The 16,564-nt window shown below is 45.8% G+C and overlaps 1 protein-coding gene across 2 annotated transcripts in view; it reads right to left on the reverse strand.

The window, feature by feature from the left end:
* Positions 1–16,564, reverse strand: part of DIP2B (disco interacting protein 2 homolog B) — a 206,762-nt gene that overhangs the window by 72,833 nt on the left and 117,365 nt on the right. For both annotated transcript variants that reach the window (XM_058673818.1, XM_004598967.2), the window contains exons 3-4: positions 15,214–15,342; positions 2,864–2,989 (exon numbers count right to left, since the gene is read on the reverse strand). In XM_058673818.1, coding sequence (XP_058529801.1) covers positions 2,864–2,989; positions 15,214–15,342 — 255 coding nt within the window. The remainder of the gene's footprint in view (positions 1–2,863; positions 2,990–15,213; positions 15,343–16,564) is intronic.

Here is a 16,564-nt window from a genome sequence, read left to right on the forward strand (position 1 = left end):
AAAATACATGCTGTAGTTTTTGCGTTGTGTTTTTCCGTATGAATGAGTAATAGTGCTACACAAAGAACGCCTCTAAAGCAAGAGCTGAGGTAACTGCCTCATGACATTAGTAAATGAGTTCAGCGCACAGAACACTGGATGGCAACAGCTCAAACCGACTGAACAGGGCTCTGACGGGCCGGACGCTGAGGCACCCACAGATCACTGCCAGCTCAGAGAAGTTACAATTTCAGATAGAAGTTAAACTTCCATGACAGAGCTCAGCACCCCTATCAATAAAGCAAACTGTAGGTACACTGACATCTTATTAGAGTGATTCATGAACAAAAAGACAAGTCATTTCCCATGCCAAGTATTTACCATATTTTCCAGACCGCATACTATTATTACAAATGAAGCTAAGACTAATGCCACATTTCATCCCTTAACGCCCTTACTGAATTTCTCTAAAATCAGCTCTATACTTTCTTCATTCCAGTAGTACAGTCATTTGCCTCCCAAACCTGAGAGGCCAGCGTGTTCTAGGAGTTATGCATGTGTGAAGTGAGGGCCTGGGCCTGAAATGTGCTTTGTACAGCTGGTGCACAAAGGACGACAAGCACAATACTGTGAAATATCTGCTTAGTTTTTCTCTGCAAGAACGGCACATCATTTTGAATCCTTTCTACAGCTGTCCAGGAACTAAGAGAAAAAAAAAAAAGGCAACCAATAACCAGCAATAATCAACGGCAAAATCTCCCCTCCTCTTTATCTCTTGAATGTGGTCTCAGCATTCTTCCTAGCTTCAGTGTTTCCAGGCTTGGGAGACATCCCTGACCTCCCTGGAAAGGTTGAAGCCGGTCCTGGGAGATGAGGACACAAGACTACACTGCAGTAGGAATCCGAGACAGCCACGTCTCTTAACTGACAGCTCTGAAAAGCTCAGTGAGAACAGAATCTGAACAGCAAATTCCACCCGCTAGAATGAAAGGTGCTGACAGCTTACAACATAGTTCCTCCCACACCTTTTCACTACAGCAAAGTGCTTGCCCTAGGCAAGTGGGTAATTGTTGAATGAGAGCCTCAGGATGTATTTCATGTGGGGCTAAGTGAGAGATCAGGATGAAGGGCCTGCTCAATGTTGCCTCCTGCTGGGAGAGAATCTCTCTGCTTCTTGACCACACAGATGTCCCTAACAGCACATTAGGCTCTCCTGAATTTTATTCAGAGATCCACAAAACAAGAGGTTAGCTGGGAGGCAGCCCTTTCCCAGGGCTGTGTCTGTAGCTACCGGCTTACTGCAGACACGAGGTGTGTTCAGCTCAGGACGCATCTCCAAGGCTGCGGAGAGAGGACACCAGCATTTAGAAACACAGAAGCCTGGAATCACTCCGGAAGACTGAGGTCCCATTCAGCAAGGAACAGCTGTGATTTGTGCCAGGGGGTCGGTAAATTCCCCTCAGGCCATGAGTTTTGTTGAAGGGGATAGAGAAGGTCTCCACTCTCTCTGGGCATTCTCACATTCCCCCAAAGCCACGAGGGCAGCCTATTTACTCTGGAGAGGATTGTTTCAAAGTGCTTCCCATCACTCTGCTCCCTAGCCTTTGCCATTCATTGCCAGTGAACCCTCAGCCATGCCGCAGCAGAATCTGCCAAGAAGGAATTGCCAGGACACTGAGAGCCCCCTTTGTCGTGCGGCTCTAACTTGTGTGGTATTGATGTGGAGGGGAAACCATCCAAGACTCTTAGTGAGTGGGTCTGAAGTATGCACATTACAGGCACAGAATGTCTTACTGTGACGGCCTGCTACAAGTATCCTGTGTTACATTTTGAGAAACACTTGAAGCCACAGAGCTATTTCTCTTTCAAACACATTGACACCACAGATGGGGAGAAGAAAGAGCACACAGAGTTAATGAGCCCACAGCACAGCCCAAAGCTGAGAACTGAGCCCAAACCTAGGAGAGAGCTGTTCTCATAACGCAGGGTCAGGGAACACAATCAGTGAAGAGCTCAACAATGGGACAGCTGGGAGTAACAGTTAACCATAACATTGCGCCCTTAGGAATCTCCCTAAAAACACAATGAAATGGCTTAGGTTGTGACATAATCAGGAAGTGTTCCCCCAAAGAATTCATTAGCCGTAAAGTGACGATAGGGAGACGGATATGTTGCTGAGGTTCTGAAACAGTTTTCATACTACAGTTAGGCTAAGAGGTCTAAGATCAGGCCTGGTCAGGAATTTAGTCTCTTTTTTATGTTTTTAAAAAACCTTTGGAAAGGGCCTGAACAGATAAGAAAGGTTAAGATTGTTTAAGTTGTTCCCCACATACAACACCAGATTATATACGCCCAGGTTTCCTTCGGGGGAACAAGGATTCCAGGCCTGGCGAGTGCGGTCACATGAAGACATCTGGCTCCCTCCCACTAAGATTGCCAACCCAGCACAAAACAGACTAACAGACATAAACAGCACACTTCCATTACTTACATTTTTCTGGTCTCGTACAACTGTTGTATCACTGTTCTCCCATAATCTTTGACGACACACAAATTCTGTCCCAAGACCACCTGCCCGTGACTGCTGCATGGATGCAACATCAGCTTACGTGTATAAGTGAATTACACACATGACTAGTGCCAGGGTAGCATTTGGCTGTGTTCCAGTGGCATTTGTCTCGATCCTTGCATCCTGTATGTACAAGAGTGCTGCACGTGCAGAAGGATGTCACGTAGCTCCTTTCTGAGTGGACTGTGAGCGGAAAAGGACAACCCTGTCCATGCGCAGTGTGCCCTTACACACCCCTGAGGGTGAACAGTCTGGTCCTGACCTGGGAAACCAAAGCCAGAACTGAATTCAGGAAGAACAAGGTGAGAAACCTACCAGGAGGAGTGCACGCATCCGCAGGAGACTGGACGAACGTGGACCGCCTTTTAGTCGGCATGGGCAAAGCCATTTTCTGTTCTTTATGCTTTGCCAGGGCAGCTTGAACTGCTTCTGTGTGAATATCTGAAAAATCAAACATATGCATTTGTTACCTCATGGCTCTAACTTGTAGGCTGAACCATCACTGCCTTGATTCATAAAAAATGGAAAAGGAGTGTTCAGTGATGTTTAAAAGTTATTTACAGCAAATGAAACTGAAAATCAAAAGTAGAAACAAAAGAGGTCAAGGGTAATTTCTCAGAGAAGGAAGAGGAAGTCCAGACAGCTTTGTTACTACGTAACATCCCTGAAAAGGAGCTGGCTGATGGGCGGGTGGGTCTGGTGGGCATGGTGCCAGGCACTGGCCCCGCCCCTAGATGAATAAAGTGCTGTGCACCTGCCCAGAGGAAAAGCCTGGAATTCAATGAACTGAAAGAAAACAGAGTTGAGACTTCTCTGTTCAATGCCACAAAAACACAAGAGCCGATTCTAGTCTAGAAAAATATAAAGGCAGATGTTACTTGTTTTCCACTTTGGTCACAAAAGAATCCAGCACTATCCATGCATGTGTGACAGGAATCTCAAAATTAATATATCCAAGCAGAATCCTTAATTATTCAGCCCAACTCCGAAACTCAAAAGCAGCTCAGATCACACTATATAGAGTATTTATATTCTGCTTAAAAGAAAAAAAAAAAAGAAAAAGAAAAAGGGAAAAAACCTACAAAACTCTACCACCAAGGTGGTCTCCTAATTCACACCAACCTTCTCTCCACTTGGCACAGTCAGCCCTTCCAGGGCTCTGGTGTCAGCAGAGCTGAACAATGAGATCTTTCCAGGACTTTAAACATGGAATCAAAAGTGTAGGTTCTATAGTCACCTCAACGGCAGTGTCCCAGAAAGGAGAAGGCTCCTGCACTTCAAAGCCACGGTCCCCAGAGCTTGCTCCCTATCTAGGCATTTCTCAGCTGTTTTCTGTTCTTACTACTTAAAGAAAGTGGAGACAAGCCTTACTTCTTACAACCAAAACCACTTTGACTAACACAACTAGAAGATTTCACTATGACAACATCACAACTTTAAATTATATACGTCTCACTCTATGAAACTGAAATTTATTTAAGAAAACTTTATCAATCTCCCACTGGGGCTGCCACTCTCACTGGAGAGCATGAAAATCAGGACTGGGGCAGGCATGGCTATACAGAGAGAGTAGCACCTGCCGGCACATCTGTGGACTAAATATTGGAGCTGGTTGGGTTGAACTAGGCTTCAATGCCCATTGAAATCTATGCGGGCTGAATGGGATGTGGGACAGACTGGACCAGTCTGCTATACATACTGGCAAGCACGGGAACCAGGGCAGGGGACAGGCCTGGTGAGAGTTATTGTGGGTTGCTCCAAGTAGGATGCAGCTCCCACTGGTTTGTGTGAGGGCTGAGTGTGTGTTGGGCAGAATCAGGCTGGACTGCAATACCCATTGGTTTGTGTGGAAGACAGGGCTGGAAACAGAACTGACCCAGCAACTGCAACAGTGTGCGCAAAGGCCGATTTGGGCAACAAACTGTGCCAGACCCGGTATTGGCATGCACACACAAGAGTCAAATGAGGGATCACCTCAGATGAAGTTTCTTTGGGGATCCCTCCAACTGAACTGCTGATCTCAGAACCACAACCACGAAGAGAAGTTCAGGTTCCATGGTCTGACTATGGAGTGCAAGTGTCAGAGCTGGGCCTCCTCAGTGGCTTAGATGGAGCAGTGGACAGCATATCCAGGTACACATGGAGGATATGGCAGTCCATTGGAGTGTGCAGAGGACACCTGGTACCATGACAGAGGACAGAACAGATCAATCAACTACCCCAGCCAGTGAACACCTGGGCAAACAGAGACTCTAAAGTGAACTATGTCAACCAGTAGATCTGGAGAGATTTCATCGTGATTGGAATGACAAGATTGGCAGCAACTCAGAACTGTTAAACTATCAAAACAACTTGAGCAGGACCCTCAGAGCATGCCCCATGCTGGGGACCTGGGATGGGTGGGAGGCTGGGTGGGGCTTTTCCCTTTATCTCCCCCTTTACCCCAGATACAGAAAAAAAAATAATAATAATGTGGAAGCAAGGGTCTTACCCACTTTCCTGTAGTCCTTGACCCTTTGTGTCCTGATTAACTATGTAAATATTATCAAATAAAATAATTTGAAAAAAAAGAAAGAAAACTTTATCAGACATAGGTTATCTCCAATTATTTACCACCTTTCACAGCAACAATAATTCACTATTTTCACCTTAGGCCATTTCTAGTTCTCATAGGACAAATTCCAACAAGTGATAAAATCATAGTGTATGTACTTCTTTATCCAGAAACATTTTACTACGTATTTTCTAACAATGATTTATCTCATATAATCACAGTATGTTTATCAAAAATCAGAAACTTAAACGGGGACACAAAATATCGTGTGACCCACAATACACACTGCAACCTAGACAAGTGTCCCAATGATGTCCTTTACGTTGTTTTTGCCCTCTTTGTTGTCCTGATTCTAGTGTAATACAGGATGACATATTTTTATTTAGTAGTTCCTATAGTCTCCTAATATTTGGAAACATTACTCAGTCTTTGTCTTTTATTGCCTTGACATCTTTGTACAGCTTCTCCAATAAAAAATAATCTTTAAGAAAAAGTTTTCTTTCCTCTCCCATTTATTTCTGTCAGTACAGACCCAAACAATTCTTAGTTCCTTCCACGATTATTCTTTTCCTTTCATTGTTCATTTTGCCATTCATATCTCTCCGTATCTGGCCCAGAATGAATCCCTCCAAAAGGCTTTTTATGCCCACTCACAGTTCCATCTGGGGCAGGTTTTGTTTTATGGCAGAAGATGTTCCAGGCTGACCTAGTACCTTCACTACTCCAGCACTAGAAACACATTTCTATAAGAACCTCAGGCTCAATTATATGAAGAACAAATGGCATTTAGAAAGTAAGATCTTAGGGCATCAATTCGTGTTCCAGCTGCTCCATTTCAATCCAGCTTCCTGCTTATGGTCTAGGAAAGCAGCAGCAGACGGCCCAAAACTTTGGAATCCTCCACCCGTGCGGGAGACCCAGAAGAGGTTCCTGGTTCTCACCTCGGATCAGATCGGTTCTGGCCACTGCAGTAATTTGGAGAGTGAACCAGCATATGGAATACCTTCACTCTCTATTTCTCCTTCTCTCTGTAAATTTGTATTTTGAATAAAAATGGATAAATGTATTAAAAAATAGCCATCCATCAAATTAAAAAAGTAAGATCTCAAAAAGTAAGATCTTAGATTTAGGGGTACCAAGTGCTGGTGTAGGACCTTTTTCTTAGGGCCCGGTGCGGTGGCCTAGTGGCTAAAGTCCTCGCCTTGAACGCCCCGGGATCCCATATGGGCGCCGGTTCTAATCCCGGCAGCTCCACTTCCCATCCAGCTCCCTGCTTGTGGCCTGGGAAAGCAGTTGAGGGCGGCCCAAAGCCTTGGGACCCTGCACCTGCGTGGGAAACCCGGAAGAGGTTCCTGGTTCCCGGCTTTGGATCGGTGCGCACCGGCCGTTGCGGCTCACTTGGGGAGTGAATCATTGGATGGAAGATCTTCCTCTCTGTCTCTCCTCCTCTCTGTATATATGACTTTGTAATAAGATAAATAAATCTTTAAAAAAAAAAAAAGTAAAAGGACCTTTTCTAAATCCTTCCAGTGGATAAAGGAATATAAACAAATATCGGCACACACACAAACATTGTTTTCTAGCAAAATGATGAGGCCATACTCACAGACTCCAGTTCCAACTAAAAACCATTTTAATCTAATCCCTTTTCATTTGCAGTCCCCTTTTCAGTGTTCTCAATATATTTTCCTTATTCATTAAATCCTGTAATACACAGAAAGTAGCTTCGAAATTGCTTTCTCATATTACTACAAAAAAAAAAGCCTTGTAACTAAGAGTTTAATAATTGCAGTCTTTTTGTCTTTGGAGCAGGCATATATAACTATACAATTAAAATAAAAATTATAAGAGCACACTGTTACGGACTAAGTTCCTGCTTATGTCTCACAGATCAAAACGAAGATGGAGCCACCCACGCTAAAGTCTGTTATCACCAAACTGAAGCCAAGTTGTTTTCCGACTTGAGAAAACAAGAATCTCAGAGTTAATAGCCAAATCCTTACACAAACCAATCAGACATGAAGCTACTGGTTACTTTCTACGGGGCGTCTCCCTCTCCGCGCCTCACAACAGAAGCAGCTTTGAAAGGATGAATCTGGGTTTTGTTGGTCACCTTTTTAAAAAATGCTATTATTACTTCTTAAAAAACTTATTTTTGACGGAAAGGCAGATCAGATTTGTGGAGAGAAGGAGAGCTGGACAGAAAGATCCTCCATCCACAGGTTCACTCCCCAAAGCTGCATCCAATCTGAAGCCAGGAGCCTCCTCCAGGTCTCCCCATGGGTCCTTCTCCACTGCTTTCCCAGCCATAGGCAGGAAGCTGGATGGGAAGTGGAGCAGCCAGGACATGAACTGGTGCCAAAATGTGATGCCATTCCTGGAGGTGGAGGATTAGCCAGTTGAGCCAATGTGTCACCCCCTCGATGTTACTTTGAAAATTCTTCTTTGACAGATCTCTTAATTTTTATATTGGAAAGATAGATTTGCAGAGAGAAGATATACAGAGAAAGATCTTCCATCTGCTGGTTCACTCCCCAAGTGGCTGCGTGGCTGGAGTTGGGCTGATGTGATGCTTGAGCTAGGAGTTTCTTCCGGGTCTCCCACATGAGTACAGTGTCCCAAGATCTTGGCCATGTTTGACTACATTCCCAGGCCAGTAGCAGGTAGCTATATGGGAAGTGGAGCAGCTGGGACACACACTGACACCCATACCCCATGGAAGCCTGCGCGGCCTGGGGCCTGGGGCCTGGTAGTTACAGTAGGGTGATACTAGCACTGCCCTGGTAGCTGGAAACCACCCCTTGGTCACAGTGGGCCTGCATGGGCCTGGCAGGTAAGTGGGGCCCACGTGTTGGTGGCAGCAAGAGAAGAAACAGCCCCCAGAGAAGATTTACTGGCCGCTCTAGAAGGCCTGTGTAAGTAACATGAAAAAGCTGCCCTCAAGTTTTCCCCCAACCTTGACAAGAGACCGCTTTATTACTGCACATCCAGGCCTGCTAGATGGTGAGGAAGCTTCTGATGTAGGGTAATGAGTTAGTAAAGTCAACCGTCTAAACGAATCACAGACAAGAAAGTGACCTTGTGAGATATGGCTGTTCCTCTCCCTCACCACCCCCGCCCCCGAAGGTTCTCGAGGGCCTGGAGCTGGAGACCAGGAGGAAGGGGAGCCGGGAAGGTCCTATACCAGACCAGTCCTGCCGCGAAGACGCCATAGTGTGACAGCCATTGTGTGTGTGTGTGTGTGTGTGTGTGCATTTTCTCACCACTGTGTATAGTTGACAATGCTAAGAACTTTTGTTTCTAAGTATCTAGTGTTAACTAGATGTTCTGAAGTGCTTGATGTATGCTCAAAGTAGAAGTAGTAAAAGAATCCATTTTGTAAGTAATATTTTTGTTAAAAATTGATGAGATTGTTTTTACGGAGGCGGGGTGCAGCCAGGCTGCCTCCTGAGGGGTGCACGGTGTGTCCGGGCACTGGTTTGGGGAGGAGGGAAGGAGGAGATGCCAAGGGTTTGGTGCCAGTGTGCTGATGACACCAGATGGCCCACTGCCCCGTGTTGGTGCATTTTGCTTTGCTTGGCGGTGTATATAGTCCTGACTTATAACATCTAGCCCTAGCCCTAGAGGGTCAAGAGGTTGCCAGGGTATGACAAAAGTAGAATTCAACTGGTTTTATATCTTTTATGTTACCATTCCTAGGTGTGTCTTGTGAAAACCTGAGCCTTCCAGCCCACTGACTTGGTGGACAGCGGGAGGGCATGGGCCAGAAGGCTCACATTCTAAGAGACTTTCAAATTATGACTGTTGTTACTTGTGTCCAGGTTTAGGACTGCTTTGTATATAGCAGGCAAATGACTCCTTACTTGAAATGTCTAGCGCTTGCTTCGGCAGCACATATACTAAAATTGAAAAGAAATGTCTAGGCTAACCTGGATGTTTAGGTTAGTGAAACTGCTTTATAAATGTATGTTTTCGGTAAAACTCATGAAACATGCTGAGGGTATGGAGCCCTGCGGCACAGTCAGCTTGTCCAGGACTTGGACAGGGAAGGCAGGGACAGTCCAAAGCCACTGGGCTGTTCTGTTGAGGGACGTTTGCAGACATTTTCTGTTTCATGCATTTTGTTTTGCTGTGTCTTTAGTATACATAACAGACAAATGAGTTTTTTTTTTTTTAAGGATTTTATTATTATTGGAAAGCCGAATATACAGAGAGGAGAAGAGACAGAGAGGAAGATCTTCCGCCCAATGATTCACTCCCCAAGTGAGCCACAACGGGCCGGTGCTGTACCGTTCCGAAGCCGGGAACCAGGAACCTCTTGCGGGTCTCCCACACACGGGTGCAGGATCCCAAGGCTTTGGGCTTCCTCGACTGCTTTCCCAGGCCACAAGCAGGGAGCTGGATGGGAAGCGGAGCTGCCGGGGTTAGAACCGGCGCCCATATGGGATCCCGGGGCTTTCAAGGCGAGGACTTTTAGCCACTAGGCCACGCCGCTGGGCCCAAATGAGTTTTAATTTTGTAACATCTAGTTTCTAGATGTTAAAGAGGCTGCCAGTGTATGACAAAGTAGTTAGTAAAATCAGCAAATTTTGTGTATTTTGTGTTGAAAGTGTCTGTAAAGGACTTCTGGATGTACGTTTGTCAAACCATTTCTGAGCATTCCATATGCATGTACTTGTCCACTGGATGGAAAGGAGGAGGGAATAGTTCAAGACCAAATGGTCCCAGGCCCAGCGCGGTGGCCTGGTGGCTAAGGTCTTTGCCCTGAATGCACCAGGATCCCATATGGGTGCTGGTTCTAACCCCAGCAGCACACTTCCCATCTAGCTCCCTGCTTGTGGCCTGGGAAAGCAGTTGAGGACGGCCCAAAGCCTTGGGACCCTGCACCTGCATGGGAGACCCAGAAGAGGTTCCTGGTTCCCTGGCTTCGGATTGGCGCAGCACTGGCTGCTGCAGTCACTTGGGGAGTGAATCACCAGACAGAAGATCTTCCTCTCTGTCTCTCCTCCTCCTCTGTATATCTGACTTTCCAATAAAAATAAGTAAATCTAAAAAAAAAAAAAGGCCAAGTGGTGCTACTGAAGATACCTCAGACTGTAACCAATGTTATGTGTGCACGATTTCATTTTGCAGTGCTGTGTTAATGGACAAGCCCTTACACGAGGGTGCTTCTGAAAGTTCAAGGAAAATGAAATCAAAAGTTAAGTTTATTTTGGCACACAAAAATTGAAACGGGTATAGCTTTCTTGTAAAGTATATTTTCCGTGAACTTTCCAAACACTCTTGTGTGAAATATCTAGTCTCAATATCTAGAACTGTCTGGTGTAATTAAAAGTAGGCGCAGTGGAATACCACTTTCGTAAGCAGCTTTCAAAAAGTGATAGAAAATGCTGTGTTTGGATGTGGAACTGTTAACCCACTTTTGCAAACAGCACACTCTGTTATATTGTTCATTGAGTTGAGGCAGGTGGGAGGGAAGAATTCACACAAGGTGTTTGCTAGTATGTGTTAAAATATTTGAGCTCACCTACTGCCCTGCATGTTGCATGCATACTTTGCTGCAATGTATATATTGTGTATATACTGAGAAAAAAAGATTTATTGATTTTTATTGGAAAGGCAGAACTACAGAGAATGGGAGACAGAGAGAACAAAAGCCAATTATACTAGTTCACTTTCCAAACAGCCACATGGCTGGAGCAGGAATGGTCACAAGCCAGCTCAGCTTCCTCCTCTTCTGAGTTTCTTCCATGTGGCTGCAGGGGTCCAAGGGTTTGGGCCAGCCGCTGCTGTCCTCCCAGGCCATGAGTAAGGAGCTGGATTCAAAGCAGAGTAGCTCGGACTCAAACCGGCGCCGACGCAGGATGCTGTGCCACCACAGCAGCCCCTTTTCGGCCATTTTCTAAGTGCAAATCCAATCACTTCTCAGCCTCACTCTTTAACTTGAATGAAGTGATGCATGAATCAACAATCACAAAACAAAAGCCAATTAAGATCTTTATTTTGGGGCCCAGCGTGGTAGCCTAATGGCTAAAGTCCTTGCCTTGTATGTGCCCGGGATTCCATATGGGCACTGGTTAGTGTCCCAGCTGCTCCACTTTTCATCCAGCTCCCTGCCTGTGGCCTGGGAAAGCAGTCAAGGACGGCCCAAAGCCTTGGGACCCTGCACCTGCGTGGGAGACCCGGAAGAGCTCCTGGCTTCAGATCAGCTCAGCTCCAGTTGTTGTGGCCATGTAGGGAGTGAACCAGCAGGTGGAAGATCTTTTTCTGTCTCTCCTTCTCTGTATATCTGCCTTCTCAAGAAAAATAAATCTTAAAAAAAAAACTTTATTACCATTTATTTGCATTTTCAAAGCTGTCCTAAAAAAAAAAATTTTACAGAAATTCAAAGCTGCTCATTTTTTATTTATTTTTCATCTCTAAAAAAAGTAACAGCAGAGGTGAAGGAGGAAAAAGAGAGGAAGAGAGAGGACAGATTTTCATCTGCTGGTTCACTCCGTAAGTAGCCACAACAGGCAGGCCTGGGCCAGGCCATGCCAGAAGCTAGGAATTCCATATCAGTGTCCAACACTGGTGCCAGGCGCTCAAGAATCTGAGTCATCGTCTGTTGCCTGCCAGGGTACACTAGCAGGAAGCTAGCCAGAATGAAGAAGAAAAGGGATTCTAATTGGCACCCCAGTACAGAATGCCAACTGTGGCAAGGGGCAGATTATCCAGCAATGCCACAATACCCACCCTATCATTTTGGTTTTTGACAGTGTTGTGTGGCAACACTTTCTGGATCAGTTCTCACCTCTCCCTGCTTTGTTGGTTTGTTTGTTTGTTTCTTTCTTTCTTTCTTTTCTTTCACATTTTCTTTTTTCCTTCCTGTATCTGAGGGTAAGGGGGATATAAAGGGAGAAGCCCCACCCAGCCTCCCAACCACCCCAGGGTCCTCGATGTAGGGCAGGCTGAGGTCGTGCTCATGAGGTTTTGATAGTACAATAGTTTTGTATTGCTGCCAATCTTGTCATTCCAATCACGATGAAATCTCTCCAGAATCCACTGGCTGCTATAGTCCATCTTAGTGTCTCTGTCTGCCAAGATCTTCACTGCCAATACTTGCTGGCTGGGGTAGTTGATTGATCTGTTCTGTCCTCTGTCATGGTACCAGGTGTCCTCTGCACACTCCAATGGACTGCCATATCCTCCATGTGTACCTGGATATGCTGTCCACTGCTCCATCAAAGCCTCTGAGGAGGCCCAGCTCTGACACTTGCACTCCATAGTCAGACCATGGAACCTGAACTTCTCTTCGTGGTTGTGGTTCTGAGATCAGCAGTTCAGTTGGAGGGATCCCCAAAGAAACTTCATCTGAGGTGATCCCTCATTTGACTCTTGTGTGTGTATGCCAATACCGGGTCTGGCACAGTTTGTTGCCCAAATCGGCCTTTGCGCACACTGTTGCAGTTGCTGGGTCAGTTCTGTTTCCAGCCCTGTCTTCCACACAAACCAATGGGTGTTGCAGTCCAGCCTGATTCTGCCCAACACACACTCGGCCCTCACACAAACCAGTGGGAGATGTATCCTACTTGGAGCAACCCACAATAACTCTCACCAGGCCTGTCCCCTGCCCTGGTTCCCGTGCTTGCCAGTATGTATAGCAGACTGGTCCAGTCTGTCCCACATCCCATTCAGCCCGCATAGATTTCAATGGGCATTGAAGCCTAGTTCAACCCAACCAGCTCCAATATTTAGCCCACAGATGTGCCGGCAGGTGCTACTCTCTCTGTATAGCCATGCCTGCCCCAGTCCTGATTTTCATGCTCTCCAGTGAGAGTGGCAACCCAAGAGGGAGATGCCCACTGTCTCCCTACTGGGCCTACTCCCACCCTGGATCTTGTACTCTCAAGGTGGTTCTGCAGTTTAACTTGACAGAATTTGCTCCCTGTGCCAGCATCTACCAGCTGATGCTGCAGCGAAGTGTTATGTTTATTTTTTTCATAGTTCATTTGGGTTTGCTTATTTTCTCTAGGTCTCTCCTAATCTTGTTAGTTCAATGTGAGCATGTTTGGTCCCAAAAGTCTAGAGTGTATCAAAAAGCAAACTTAGAAAAAAAAAAAAAATGAACAACAAAAGGAAAAAACAAAAAAACAAAAAAACCTTCCAGGTGTGTGCACTGGGGTGGGACCAGAAAGCCTGCTGAGCCTCCCTTTCCCCAGGCAGCAACTGCACTCAGCTGTCAGCATCTGTGCCAGTCAGAAAGCCCCCACACTAGCGAGAGATAAAGCCCCACCAGTGGACCCTGGGAACTTGGGGGTCTGGATTTTCGGGGGAATAGGGGTATCACTCAGGTGGTAGTGAGTGATGGCCTGCGGGTTTATGCTTAGGAGAGGAAATACAGCTGAGGGACTTCCATAGATAAGACCACAGTACCTGTATGCAAGTAGGATTGGAGGAGAGAACAAGAGTGCCTTCAAGGGTGAGACAGAAGTGCGAACCCATGTGGGAGACCCTAGCTGTGGGAGTTCGCATCAACCAGCACCATGCCACACATTAAGGCCAAGGTTGGGGCATACCAGTGACGGTCGGCAGATGATATCTCAAGCAGCTGGGTCTCTGACACTCCTGTGACACTTGGACAATCTTTCTGGTTCCTGGCTTCAGCTGGCCCTGCCCTGTGCCTGTTGTGGGTACTGGGGGAGTGAAGCACTGGATGGAAGATCTCTGTCTTCCAAGTAAAAGTGAAAGAAAAAAAAATCCTTAGGCAGAGCTAACTTGCAGTGCCAGCATCCCACACAGGTTTCAGTTCAAGTCCTGGCTGTGCCCTCATGATCCAGCTTCCTACTAACGGCCTAGAAACGCAGCAGAGGATGGTCCAAGTGCTTGCCCCCTGTACCCATGTGGAAGACCAGGAGGTGCACCTGGCTCTGGCTTGGCCCAGCTTTGTCAGCTGTGGCCATTTGGAGAGTACACTAGTGGATGGAAGATTCTGATTCATTCTCTCATTGTGTTTTTCTAACTCTGCCTTTCAAATAAATGAAATAAGTCTTAAAAACAAAACACCCTCAGGGAAAGCATTGTGGTATAGTGGATTACACTACCACTTGACACACCTGCACCTGGTATCACAGTGCCCGAGTCAAGTCCTGTCCACTCTGCTTCCTCACCAACTGCATGCTCATATGTACCCCAACAGGCGACCCTGTGTACAGCTGGCTCAGTTCTGGCTCTTGAAGTTTTGGGAGGAGGGAAAGTCAACCTGCAAATGCAGGACCTCTCTTCCTTCCTAGCCACATCACATGTTTCCACATAAATAACCCATTCTTTAAAAACCCTTAGCAAAATACATGCCAACCAAGAAGGATTTAACCCTGAGATGCAAGGATAGTTCAATACCCAAAACTGGTAAGTTTAAAATGTACTACATTAATAAAACAAAGCACAAAAATTACATGGTCATTCCAAATGCAGACAAAGCATTTGATAAAATTCAATACCCTTTCATGATAAGCACTCAAGAAACTAGGGGAAAAAAGCAAATTGTCTCAGTGCAATAAAGGTCACAAATGAAAAGCCTTTGGCTACTATTCAACTCTGAAAAACCTTTCCTCTCAAACCAGCAACGTTGCAGCCAGAATCATTAGGCAAGGAAAAGAAATGAAAGGCTCTTGAATTGGAAAGAAGAGGTCAAACTGTCTCCGTCATTCACAATGTCCAAGCCAGGTCACAGTACAGGACGGCAGGGACCCAGTGACTTGAGTCATCATGGCTGCATTCCAGGATCTGTATTAGCCGGAAGTGAAGAACCATAGCCAAGAATACAACCTAGGCATTTTGATGTGGGATGTGACCATCTTAACCAGTGCATCAACCGCTAGGCCAAATATCTGCCCAGTTCTTCATGCTGAACTGTTAAGTCACTGAAAGATGGAAATCGTTGTGTTTGTTGCTACATCTCCAGCAAATACTGCCCCGATATACAGCAGACACTGAAGAAGTGATAAATGAGTAATATAGGCCTGCTCGCATATTTAAGGAAAAGTATCAAATTCACGAAGCTCTCAGGATCCCAAGCTGCTGTTGCGGTCAGGAATATCTACTCAACTGTATTTCCCGAGGTCTCTCTCACCTGATCGGTATCGTTCATCCCGGGCCCCACCAGATCGATTTCGGTGGTACTTAGACGGGACGGAAGTTTGAGGTGCAGATGGAGCAGGTGTCTGGTTTCTATGTTCTTTCTGTACTGCTGAATCGGTTTCTAAAAAAGGAAATTTGGAAGATGATTATCCAGTTATAATCACAACGGAGCACTTTCAGCACAATGAGGTAAGTACTGTTTCCTATAGTCTACGGCTAGAGAGCTTCCATTCACATATATAACATGATGTAGACACCCAGGCTGAAAAATATCACCTACAGCTGTCATTGTCAACGTGCTGATAGGAGGGAAGCAACCAGATGTGTACAATCCTCCATTGCAAATCCTCCAAGCAGCAGTGGGAACAGGCAAGGAGAAGGAGGGGGGGGATGCACTGCTCTGGGATGGTGCGGCTGGGTAGCTTTAGCAACAACACTATGAGCCACGCCAGAAAGCACATATTTCAACAGAACAACAGAATGACTGTTGTGCGCAAACAGCTTTCGGTCAAGTCTACTGCTCTCCCGCTACCCAAGGTCCTTTCCAGTGCCTGATCTGTGCCCACACTCAGCAACAAAGCTTGACGCTGTGGTCTCATCAAGAAAATCGGCAGGGGGGAAAACAAGCTGAGGCCAACGCTGAAAGATCTGAAGTTTTGCCACCTTATTTTTCCCCGAATGGATAGCTCCTAAATAATTTCTCAAAAAAAACAAAACAGTAGTAAGAACAGCTAACAAGAGATCTATCCTTCAAACAAAATTTCAAAACAGCACAGTACACCATAGGCACAAAACAAGTGGCCAGATTCTGCTGCACGGCAGACTCTCCCGGCCACCACCATTCCGCAGAGTGTGACTGTTTCAGACGTCACACAGAAATGCAGTCCTACGGGACGTGTTTGATTCATTCGGTGCAATGTCTTCTAGGTCCATTCATGTTACCACGTAGTAGATGTCCTTTTTTTTTTTTTAAGGCACAATTTTAGGTTCCCTGAACAGCACTTTATGCCCAGCAGGGTGGCTTACATACAGCCACTCAAGTACCCAAATAGTAAGATGTCACTAAATATAGTAATTGTAAGCTCCAGCCCCAACTGAGAACTGGCCTACAAAACAGAACAAAGTGCAGAGCCACAGCACAGTAATGTAGGAGTACAAGCAACAGTCCCATGTGCCCTGAAAAGGCCTGACAACAAGAAGACATCACAGGGACTGGGATTCTGGATGAGACCACCATGGCCTTTTAGTATTAAAAAAAAGAAAAAAAGGAAAAGAGAAAGCAAAAGAAAAAAGATTATCATTATTAGCATGCTGAGAGGCAGTGAGGAGCTGCCAGTGACAGT

The sequence above is a fragment of the Ochotona princeps genome, chromosome 15 (genome assembly GCF_030435755.1).
Source record: "Ochotona princeps isolate mOchPri1 chromosome 15, mOchPri1.hap1, whole genome shotgun sequence".
Taxonomy (NCBI): domain Eukaryota; kingdom Metazoa; phylum Chordata; class Mammalia; order Lagomorpha; family Ochotonidae; genus Ochotona; species Ochotona princeps.